Source organism: Sesamum indicum, linkage group LG11, assembly GCF_000512975.1.
Source record: "Sesamum indicum cultivar Zhongzhi No. 13 linkage group LG11, S_indicum_v1.0, whole genome shotgun sequence".
Lineage (NCBI taxonomy): Eukaryota > Viridiplantae > Streptophyta > Magnoliopsida > Lamiales > Pedaliaceae > Sesamum > Sesamum indicum.
The window spans coordinates 14,078,519-14,090,151 of NC_026155.1; the positions used below are offsets into that span (position 1 = coordinate 14,078,519).

The 11,633-nt window shown below is 38.5% G+C and overlaps 3 protein-coding genes across 5 annotated transcripts in view; 1 reads left to right on the plus strand and 2 right to left on the minus strand.

The window, feature by feature from the left end:
• LOC105174453 (ribonuclease II, chloroplastic/mitochondrial) overlaps positions 1-3,064 on the minus strand; it is a 7,820-nt gene extending 4,756 nt beyond the window's left edge. The window contains exons 1-7 of the mRNA XM_011096565.2: positions 2,668-3,064; positions 1,588-1,747; positions 1,343-1,456; positions 1,179-1,256; positions 981-1,112; positions 593-814; positions 154-336 (exon numbers count right to left, since the gene is read on the minus strand). Coding sequence (XP_011094867.1) covers positions 154-336; positions 593-814; positions 981-1,112; positions 1,179-1,256; positions 1,343-1,456; positions 1,588-1,747; positions 2,668-2,942 — 1,164 coding nt within the window. The 5' untranslated portion in view covers positions 2,943-3,064. The remainder of the gene's footprint in view (positions 1-153; positions 337-592; positions 815-980; positions 1,113-1,178; positions 1,257-1,342; positions 1,457-1,587; positions 1,748-2,667) is intronic.
• Positions 3,331-7,131, minus strand: LOC105174454 (RHOMBOID-like protein 1). The gene is made up of 6 exons (XM_011096566.2): positions 6,503-7,131; positions 5,522-5,685; positions 4,814-4,977; positions 4,449-4,708; positions 3,905-4,031; positions 3,331-3,648 (listed from the first exon to the last, which is right to left on the minus strand). Exons 1-6 carry the CDS (start codon positions 6,832-6,834, stop codon positions 3,526-3,528), a joined length of 1,170 nt encoding a protein of 389 aa, XP_011094868.1. The 5' UTR covers positions 6,835-7,131; the 3' UTR covers positions 3,331-3,525.
• The window catches only part of LOC105174457 (scarecrow-like protein 9), a 3,078-nt gene continuing 701 nt past the window's right edge, over positions 9,257-11,633 (plus strand). The window contains exons 1-2 of one of the 3 annotated variants that reach the window (XM_020697919.1): positions 9,257-9,393; positions 9,663-11,633. The exon at positions 9,663-11,633 is cut by the window's right edge and continues 298 nt beyond it. In XM_020697919.1, the coding sequence (XP_020553578.1) occupies positions 9,716-11,633 (1,918 nt within the window). In that variant the 5' untranslated portion in view covers positions 9,257-9,393; positions 9,663-9,715. The other 2 variants (XM_020697921.1, XM_020697920.1) reach the window with 2 other exon arrangements.

Sequence of the window (11,633 nt, forward strand, 5' to 3'; positions counted from 1 at the left end):
TCTTGGTGCAGCTCGCACTGGCAGTCAGAGGGAATGCCAGCCTGTGGTGGGATTCTGGAATGGCATCAACTTCAATTAACTACCTCACATTTCCAAATATTATGTCCAAGGAGCATTCTGTTTCTGGTGCTTAAGATTATAAAACAGGCATACCTCATCCAGATCAGGTGACTCAGACAAAAGACTTTCAGCAGCTGCAAGAATCTCTTCCGGATAATCCGTACGAATGTTTAACTTCAATAAATCTAGATTCACATGCACAGGGAAATACCCAATATCGATAAGGAGATTCACAGCTGCTGCTGCTGTTTTAGCAAGTCCCATGGCCTTCAGAATCTGCCAGAAGTAATGCAGGTGTTCATGGTTCGTGCTTCTAACATCCGTTTATATTTAAAAATGAACAGAACTGGTGTTTTAGCATGGCATTTATCTGGAAAATATATGTTTTTCCATTTGAACTGCTATTGAACTTGTATAAGAGATAATACAAAATCTCCCCCTGCGAAAAAGTTCATTTGCTTTTATTTCAAACTCAAGCCACATGTTCAAGTAAATGTCACTATATGCTGAAGGATAATGTCAAACAAGTTACCATCCCAGCTGTTTTCTTTTCATCTTCATTTTTACAATCATCAATTGCATATGCTTGAAGAGACTCAATTTTCTTCTGATTTTTCTCTACAGCTCTCCATGTAGATTTTGGGGGTTTGGCATGCAGAGGCATATTCTTTGCAGATTTCAATAAATTAACAAACTCTTCAAGTTCCTTCTCTGCAGCCTCTTTGGCACCCTTCCTTCGTGTAAGTTCTTCAACCTTGAAAATCCGGTTTATTATATGTCAGATTTTTAACAAAGTTAATGGAGCAAATACAAATTATGATAATACCCAAAAGATCCAATTAAGAGAAGCATGAAATAAACATAGTGGAACCAAAAGAACAATTTATTAGTAACCATCCATAGACAAAGCTGTGACACACCTGAACCGCAGGTCTGGGGCCATAAACAGAATATGAACCTTTAGTGACCACAGGTGTAAAGTATATATCATCCTTTGAAAGCAACAGATGGGCAGAATAGCTCTCAAGAGGTTCCGCACTACCAAAAATCATCTGTTAGAATGAACTTGTGTCATCAGAGGAACACGATACGTAAAACATATTGTGCAAAAGGAATACCTCGGCGAGCTCCTCCACTGTTACTGACTTATTCTTTTCGAGAAGCTCAATCCATGCAAACTCAAGCAGTGCAGGATCCTGAAAGCAAAATGCAGGCTTTTCTAAAAAATGACATAGATTTCAAGTGAACCTACATTCAACTAAGAACTGCAAGAAAAACGGACCAAATTATCTTGAGCTTTCTGAACAAAGTTTGATATCTCCGTGTGGTCAAAGCTCTTGATACCAGGAACAATGAAAGTAATTTGTTGTGGCTTAATAGATGTCATCACACCATTCTGCATAAACACAAAACCAAATAGGAAGATCCAATTTACCAGAATCGTAGAGGGATTAGAAGTAAAAAAGACAAATGCAAGAACCTAGCAACATATATACCGCACGCGGTATTAATTATTTCTACTAAAACCTGATCAGCAACCATCCAATTCTTCTTCCCATCTGGTTTTTGTGCAACTGCTAGTAATACCCTCTCTGGGTCTTTCCTGAATTCCAGCAGCAATCCTTTCTCCAATACCTGCTTTCCCAACTTATTCTCAAGAAGCTCTTCACTGCTTTTCAATTCTAATCTGCAAAAATTCTCATATGTAACCATGGTATATATATTGCTTTGACATTATAACCTATAACTGCCACTTTACAAAACATCCTTCAGGCACCTTTATCTGAATTCTAGCAAGTTTTCATATATAGCATCAACCTTATGGGTGAGCTTTCCTACATAAGTTTATTGCAAAAAGTCCCATTTTAGAAGATCAAATGTGATACACGCTCAAACCTCAAACGTAACTTCAAGATACTACTACACTGGTGCTTGGTCGTAATACTGACACTTCTTTTAATTACAAATTTATAATTTGTTTACGAATGCATTTAGGACAGATTATTCGTTGAATCTGCATCAAACTTTCTGATTGTCCAAACCATAATGTTCAAGTACTTGCAGGATGCTTGTTTGAGTTCTGATGGAGATGACTCCCCACAGACTTTTTGACATTAATTTTTAATTTTCACTAATTGGGTTCTCAAAACTGCCCGAGTCTCTACTTGGTTTTGTTAACCAATTCCGTCAGAACCATACAGAACAACAAAAACTTCACAATCCAAACAGACAATTCACTTCTGATTTCTTTTGTGCATCAAAATCCCTGATTGAAACAACAATACAGCTCAGCAATACGAAGGGGTTTCTGTAATCCCATCACAAAGCCACAAAAATTCAAAAGAGCTTTTTATACATTCTGTCACCACGTTTTGCAGTAGTTCCAAATTTTATGCCATTCAAACTAACTTCCAATAAATCATTTCGTGAACAATTCCAAATAATTATTCAGCATTTATTTCCAACAATTTTACCACGTAATCCCAATTCTAACGCTTCAATCTGTTGGCACCAGGCATCATGCCAATGTAATCGATACATCACTGAAGCAATTAAGATAAGGCCGAAAGAGGAAATGCATATATACGCATATGAACAATTTCATACTTGTTTGAGGCGCGAACTCTACCACGCTTTCGCAGTGACTCGAGCTCCTCCACGAAAACCTCCACTAGACTCTGCGTTGAGTACCTCCGTATTCCGACGACTCCATGGCGAAAAGATACGAGCTGACAGTGAATACGCCGGGCCATTGAATAGCGAGTAGACGAGTGGAATTGAACAGACTTGTGCTGGTGTACGCAGCATCTAAGGGCGGTAACTGGCGGCGACACCCCGCAGCAGCGGAAGATTCCGGTGCCGTTCACAACGCGAACCGCCATACTTCTAGCCCTAGAAATATGAAAAATTCATGGACTGAAGAGTCGGAAGAAATTTAGAATGGTCAGTCCCCCGGAATCGGATAGAGCTGCTGGCAAGAGATATACGCCTGTTTGTCTGTTGATATTTGAGTTCTATCTATCTTTCCTCTTTTCGGCGACTTTCAGTAATCGGCCCAGAACTTTAATATTGGGCTAAGCCCATCAATAGCTTTATCTATTGGCCCATTTACTCTCCAATATATGGAATTGGGCTACCTGAGTATTTATTGGTCCTATTATATACTAAAAAGACTAGGCCCATTTAGGGCCCAATAGATCTGCTGGACAATTATTATTGTAAAGTTCCTATTTCGATTATGAAAGCAAAAAATTTAAAAAGGCAATTGAAGATCATCAAACAACGTAATAATATTTAACAATAATAATAAAAATAATTCCTCATATATATGACCCGAGGTGGGTTCAAAGAAATCAGGGAGCTACACTTCATGCGACTGCCATATTTTACAAAGAATTGCAATCTATGTAATGAATAAAACAAACTGGATATTTTCTATATTCAACCACGACGGTGGGGTGGAGTTCATCGACAGAGCTGTGCGCATAATCCCTGAATCTGCGTTGCAGTTGGATTAAGTAGTGAATATGTCTTGCTCTTGCTGCTGTTTGAGCAGGTTAAAGTATATTGGCTCCCTAATTGCTCAGCCTGCAAGTGTTTGACATACAAGTTAATGAGATTCACAACCCACGTATCAGTATTACTATTATAGGACATAAAGCACTTGAATTCAAAATCTTATTAAGAGCATCTTTGACTAAGTTCCACTTGGATTTCCTCATGCAAAAATGTATATTAACATGCTTCTAATTCAAGCTCAGAATTGACATTTCAAAGATACACTGGAATCGAGATATGAGCACAGCACAAAATGAGGAAGGTAGTTTAAGGATTCTATCTTCACCTGGCACGAGATAGGTTGTGTGTTGCAGCTCCACCTTGAAGTAGGAACACAACTGAGATAATGGCACCACGAGCAGTGATCATTTAAATCCTCTCCACGAAGTAGCAAAACCAATCCAACGGTGAACCTGTGTGGCACAGATTCCCCGTCAACAAACTCAAAGAAAAGATAACAGGTATATGATAATCAAAGACTATCAGAAACAATCTGAACAAAAGTTCAGGTAGAGAGATTGCTAGGTAGATGACAGAATATGAATCAGCCTTGTAATGTGGAGTCACTATGCTTAGGTGTCGTTTAATTGTGGCAGCAAGACCATTATGGCATAATTTAAAGACCCCAGCCCAAACTGGAATGAAGCTCATCTTTTTCACATAGTAAAACTCTGGAATGATGACCACAATGGTATTGCAGGCTATTTAAGCTTGCACTTTCAATCTGTCCCGTTGATGGAAAAAACTTGGGAGGTCATAAACTAACAATATTAGAATGTTAAAAAGAAAGAATGAAATAAAGACAAAACTGGTAATTGTCATGTACCTACCCAACAATGAGAAGGATTAGTGAAAGCACCCAAAGTACGCATTGATAAGCCTTAAATTTAGGGGTAGATGATGCTGATGAATATCCAGCTGGAGCATATCTCTGGTTAACCCATCCAAACTGTGGGCGGATCAAAAACACAAAACCCAGAAGAAACCCTGACAAAAATCCTCCAATATGAGCAAAGTTGTCCACGTGTGGGAGGATTCCCACGGCTAGGTTGATAGCAATAATTACCACAAGGGTCAATAATGCTGCTACCTGAAAAAGAGGATTTATTCATTTCGTGTCAAACTCTGAAAATGCAGGCCACGGCAAACTTCATTATTTCAAGGTGGTCTTAATTAACATCAGCTAGGTAGATACCTTGTTAGCATATATTGTCCAGTTAGTTATAAGCTCTGACAGCATTCCTCCCAATAATCCAAAAAGTGCACCAGAAGCACCGACTGATATATTTGACTGGATGAAAAGAGCAGATAACACACTTCCACCAAGTCCGGAAATGAGATAGAGCAAACCGATGCGCACTGTAAAGCATCATACAGGGTATTAATAAATAAAAATAAATAAACTCATGGTTCTAATTCTCAAGATCACAAGAACGAAAAGATATTGTAAAAAGGAAATTTATCAGCCCCACCTTAAAAGTTGGACTTAGTATGAGTGCTGTATATTCAGGTAAAACCCTGTGAGGATTTAGATATATACCCTAGGTATAGAAACTAGATTAGTTTACCAAAGTTGCCAGAGTTTAGGTCCCCATAATCTATCAGGATTGCCTCAGCAGTTAATGTGGTTTTGAGCTTCTAAAAATGTTATTCCAAATACTTATAGGCTACGTCATGGAAAGTTAGCTTAATGCGGCAAGTAAAAGGATTATAACAGTTGTCGTCCTCTATATCATCATGCATAGTGAACTAGTTGTTCTCAGTACGATCATCATATACACCAATACATACAAATAAGAATTTTGCCATCTAAAGTACAATCCAGATGTGACTTCAACAACCCAATCTAGAACAACATGGATGACATATTCAAAAGGCATAAACAAGGCAGTATTACACGTACCAAATCCAAATTCTTGCTCAAGCCGGATGCCGATTACTAATAGACTCAACATGTTGGCAAGCAAATGGAAAACTCCACCATGTAACCACATGCAAGTGATAAGACGCCATCCCTCATGTTGGTGGACGACTTTGCCCACATCTAAAGCACCCATCTTCTCTAACCTAAAGAAAGGAGGAATGGTGTTTTAAGTGTCATTGCCAGAACGTATCTGTTTTATGCATATATGATTACCACCCAGGTGGTCGAAAAAAATTAGATGAGAAGTCATATTATAACTTCGTACTTCATACCGTAGCAGTAATATTAATGCAACCATGCAATCACAGATAGAAGCATACCATACAACTGACATATAAAACAGATAGAACTATGTATTCACATGCATCGGGAATTCAAGGAAGTATCTTTCTTAAAGATGGAGAGGAAAGGTTTTACGAAAGTGAATTTACATTAGTCATCGGTACATACAGTAAATGATCATTGTCATGGAAAATTTTAGAAAAAGAAGCAACCCTCTTAGGTTACCTCCTATTTCCATGTCCAAGTAAGTCAATTTATGTACATAAATATCTAATTTGAGTGATCACATACTTGGAGCTTTCAGAAAGACCATGCTTTCCAGCGGTAGATTCTGTAGATGATCAAAATACGAGCAGGTAAAAGGCATATGCCTCCAATAATTCCATATATTGAATTCTCTTGTTACTATGTTTGAGTTGAAAACCGAGGAAATTTTTCAATACATTAATTTCATCAAATCATCGCAGCAAACTACAATAAACTCCAAGACTAATCTTTCAACACCTAACCTAATTCCCTGTCCAACAATTCCACTATTTAGACAACTCTTGTCATTTAAATTTATTAAAATCCATCAGACATTCTCACGACAAAAGAGAATAATCCAAAGGTAGCAACCTCAGAAATAGATAAAACCAAACACAAGTGCAAAATAATTGGGAGAGAAAAAGATCTTACGCAGAAGAAGAAGGCCCGAGAAGAGGATTTTCCTTAAAAGGCTGGAAGGAAAGCCTTCCCAAGAATCGAGCAACACAGGAAGTAGAATTCTTGGGACAATTATTCACAGACATAGTAATGATAAACATTACGGTGTTAGCTACTACAAAGAGAGGTATCAACCAGGGAAACCATTTCTTGAAATGCTTGACTTCCCTGTAAACAACGGAGTTGGGACTCTCGGCAGCAGCGGAAGCGGCAGAGGGCGGAGATTCCAGCGAGACGGGATGGATCATGTTGCCGCCCCGGCGTGAGTGGACTCGAATTGGTAAGGTATCGGGTACGGTGGCCATGGGAAGAGATATAGCAGGATGAGAAAAAGGAAAGAGCTTTTTTGGTGGTTCCGAGTTGGTTGGGAAGTTGAAAGAGGGTTGGCGGAATATAGAAGCGAGGGTGGGTGGACGGCGGGGGAGGGCGGAGGGTTAGGTCAACGGTCTCAACGGCTGTGTGAAAGCAAGGGAAAGAAGAGAGAAATGGTATTATTCTTATTCATTCACAATACACTTTTGGTCTGCCGACGCCTAATGCTCACGCCAACGCTTCTTTCTTTACTTGGACCTTTCTTCTTTCCTTTCTACTCTCTCTTCCTTTTTCCAGCTAAGCCCAAAAACAATTCAAGACCAATATTCCTCCTTTCCTTTTGATCATTGTCCACGTCGACAAAATCTTCAAAATATAATATTTTTTAAGGAAAAAAAGTAAAAACAAAACTCATTTTAAAAGTGAAATAAGGGTCAAAGAAAGAAGGGAGAAAATGTGTGTTGTTAATTATGGGTGGGGCAAATAATTGGAATTTGGGATGGGATGATGCAGATTTGTGCATGGCGGGTGTCCCCACCCCTCCCCTGATTTCTGCATTTTGTTTTATCTACTTGTTCTAATGGGAGTAGTTGTCTGTAATCTTGACCTTTTCTTACAACTCACTATTTCAAATAATTAGAATTACGTCACCTGGTGGAAGTAGTTTACTAGCTCACCAATATCATTATCATATTATTGAGATGTGGAAGTATGTTTTTGATACCCGGAGTTGCGAATTGGGCTAACATGAATGAGAATCTTAAGTTTATGGATCAATGCAGAGAGTTGTTATTGCACCTATTTAGTGATGTGGGCCTATTCCCTACTTCAAGTCTCCAACAATTATTGTCCAAATACTGAGATTGGGATTTCAAATTTCAATAATTATGCAGTTTGGATTTGTGTTTGTACTTATATCTAATTATTTGCTTACTTTTTATGTATTGTTTTTTTTTCTTATTTTTAGATAATTATATTTACAACCCCTAATCTATCGTCTATTTACATAAATCATCTTTATCTTTTGTGTAATTATAAAAATCACTCCAAAATAGCAAAATAAATAAATAGGGATAGTTTGTGTAATTTATATTGACGTTTTGAGAGAATGTATGTGCAACTTTTTAAAAAGCATGATTGATTTGTATAAATTATATTCATGGTTTTGATTGGTACAATTATAATTTTTCTAAAGGCATAGTTGATTTTTATAAATAAATCATAGGTTAGAGAGTATAATTGTAATTTTTATTATTTTTCTTTTTTTAAAAGCAATTGTTACTAAAACAGCATGCTATAATATGAATACAAACAGTCTTATTGACAACGTATTTACTGTCCAATTACTAAGTTGAGGATGCCATTGTTGTAGATAAACACAAAAGCATGATGAATGGCATGATGGTATCACTATTTATTGATCCAACCCTTTACAATCTACATACATACAAATTCACGTAGGTCTCGATAAAAGCGTTTGAATGCGCCGGTTTAGGGTTCTTAGAATTGACTTTTGGTGTACAAGGTAACAACATGTATTCTTCAAATGCCGTGTGAGTTGGCGAGGTGTGTGGGCGCGCATCACTTTGGCCTATTTTGAACAAGCAAGAGAAAGAATCGCCCCAAGAGTAGTGTATTAGCCAGCATCCTACCTATCATCAGCAGACAGGCCCACCCTCAGATCATTACAAGTCAACCTACGAGGAATACATAGTCCCAACCCATTTATGATACTGAGGGATGATACAATTACAGCCACTTCATCCCACTACTCCATACAACCTCATCTTAACTTGTCTCTACCAAATTATGCCAATGCTAGAAAACGACAACAACAAAAACCGTTTTCCTCTATCTTTCAACTCGCCAAGAAAACAGAAAACAACAATTTCCACAAAGTTTTTGAACCATACAAGTCTTTTCATACTGATGTTGACCACTACACCATAAAATCAAGATTTCACTAATGTAAAATTGTTTTTATTACGTATTATCGCGTGACTAAAATATAAAGCACAAAAAGTTAATTTTATAAATGAATGATTGGTATTAATTCAGGTAACTAAATCATAATTTTTTTACCTATACAATAATTGAGGAGATTATGAAATGCTTTCATGTTGTGAGCTAATGAATTAGTAATTAGGATACTATCACTTTACTTTTCAACATAATAATTATTTAAAAGCACTAACATGACTGGGGTTGCACCAACAAAATCAAGGGAGCTTCAATTATTAGAAAAACTATAAGATAGCAGCCACATGGCAATACATGACTGGGGTTGCACCAAGAAAGGGTGCACCAACTCATAATGGATGGTAACCACCGGCATTGATGACCGGCTGCTCCCGGTCACCTCTCTCAATTGCGGAAATTTGACCCAACTTTCTTGAGGTTCGGTTTACACACACACACACATGTTGGTATGACCCAACGCCAACTGCTGCTGCTTTCCTTTTCCTCCGCTCTCTCCTTGTGTCCTGAAATACGTATTTATATGTTTATCTTTTTCTTCCTCTGCATCCCTACTAGGATTTGCTTTCTCTGAGGTACGCTAATTGTCATTTTCTTATTAAGGTTTGTTCAGTGTTAACTCTGGTTTTGGGTGTAATCATAAACCAGCAATTTCTGGGATTCTGGTGCAGCTGTATAGAGTTTAAAATGGATCCACCCTTTTTCTCTCATTTGAGTTTACAGCTGATTTTCTGAGTTGTATAGGGTTGAAGGCTGTGTACTGTTTGTTGTTTCAGTTCACTTTTCTTCTTTTTCTTGGAGTTGTTGTTTAGCTTTACTAAATTCGATAATTTGAACTGAAAAGGTCTTGGGAGCTAGTTGACTAGTAAAGTTGGAGGTATACATTAAAATATTGAAATGGATGCACATTTTCATGGATTCTTGAATTCCTCATCTGAGCTTCAACAGGGGAGTCAATTTTCCATGGCTGAGTTTCCAAATCGAAGAATAGGCTATGGACCCTTTTCTGGGATTGCTCATCCCGATCAGGGACTCGTCAATGGACAGAGGAATCATATTTCCTCCTTCCAAGAACACTATATTGGAGGGGTAAATGATAATCTACTCCCAAATCAGCCCTTCTCAAATGGTAGTATATCTAGCTCTTCTGTGGACATTGAGGAGTATTATCAAGATGAATGTGATTTTTCGGATGGGATTCTTAGATACATAGATAAAATGCTGATGGAAGAGGACATGGAGGAAAAGATACACATACTTCAAGAATCTCTGGATCTCCAAGCAAAGGAGAAGTCCTTCTATGAGGTCATTGGCAAAAAGTATCCACCTTCCCCGCAGCCAGAATCAGATCGTCTTAGTCGATGTCTAGAGAGCCCAGATTATTACCCCTATGTTAATCCCCGCAATTCCACAACTAGCTTAAATTTTGTAATAGATGGGCTGTCTGGTTCTCCGGTGAGTCCTCTTCATATGAGTGATATGTACAGTGAGAGCCAATCAGTATGGAATTTCAAGAAGGGGGTCAAAGAAGCAAGTAAGTTCCTTCCTAGTGAGTATAAATTGTCTGTTAATGTGGATGTTAATGGATTGTTAGGTCATGATCCTGAAGGTGCATCCGACAGAGGGGCAGAACGATCACCTTCTGAAGTTCGGGGTAAGAAGAATGGTCATGCTGTGGAGAGAGATCTGGAAGATGAGAGAAGTAGCAAGTTATCAGCAACATATCTAGAATCTAATTTGCCCATAGAGGAATTTGATAAGCTATTACTTCATTCAATGGGGGAGGGTGAGAAGAAATTTGCAGCGTATAGGGCAGACTTGAAGAATGCAATGAGCAAAGGCGTGCAGCAGACTGAACTATTAAAAGGATCTAATGGGAGGAGGGGTTTTGGCAAGAAGCATACAAGGAAAAAAGAAGTGATAGATCTGAGAACCCTTTTGATTAGTTGTGCTCAGGCTGTTGCTGCTGATGATCCAAGGAGTGCTGCCGAACTGCTCAAACAGATCAGGCAGCATTCATCTCCTCTTGGTGATGGGAATCAGAGAATGGCTCATTACTTTGCTGATGGCCTAGAGGCACGTTTGGCTGGTACTGGTAGCCAGATACATAAAGCCCTTGTCAATAAGAGGACAACTACTGAAGAATACTTGAGAGCTCACTATACATTCATTGCATCGTCTCCATTCAGGAAGATTTCAAATTTTGCCACAAACAAGACTATAATAATAAAAGCACAAAAAGCAACAAGAATCCACATCATAGATTTCGGTATCCATTATGGATTCCAGTGGCCCACTTTTATCCAACGTATTGCTGGAAGAGAAGGCGGTCCTCCAAAGCTTAGGATCACCGGCATAGACTTTCCTCAACCTGGCTTCAGACCAGCAGAAAGAATCGAGGATACAGGCCGTAGGTTGGCCCATTATGCCAAAGCGTTTAACATGCCCTTTGAGTACAAAGCTATAGCACAAAAATGGGAGACCATAAAAATTGAGGATCTTAAGATTGAGGAAGACGAATTTGTAGCCGTCACCTGTTTGTACCGGACTAAGAACTTGCTTGATGAGACGGTGATGGCTGAGAATAGTGCAAGAACCATGGTTCTTAACCTTATTAGGAAAATCAATCCAGCTATTTTCATCCATGGAATAGTCAATGGGGCTTACAGTGCCCCATTCTTTGTTACCCGGTTCCGCGAGGTTTTGTTTCACTTCTCAGCACTATTTGATATGTTGGAGACTAATGTGCCTCGGGAGAAACCAGAAAGAGTGCTGATTGAGAGAGATATATTTGGGAGGGATGCTTTGAATGTCA

Coding starts and splice junctions, on each gene's coding strand:
- LOC105174454 (XM_011096566.2), bottom strand. CDS start 6,834: ATGGCCACCGTACCCGATACCTTACCAATTCGAGTCCACTCACGCCGG. Junction 5,686..6,502: donor CTCGGGCCTTCTTCTTCTGC/GTAAGATCTTTT, acceptor TCCTTTCTTTAG/GTTAGAGAAGATGGGTGCTT. Junction 4,709..4,813: donor GGACAATATATGCTAACAAG/GTATCTACCTAG, acceptor CCTCTTTTTCAG/GTAGCAGCATTATTGACCCT.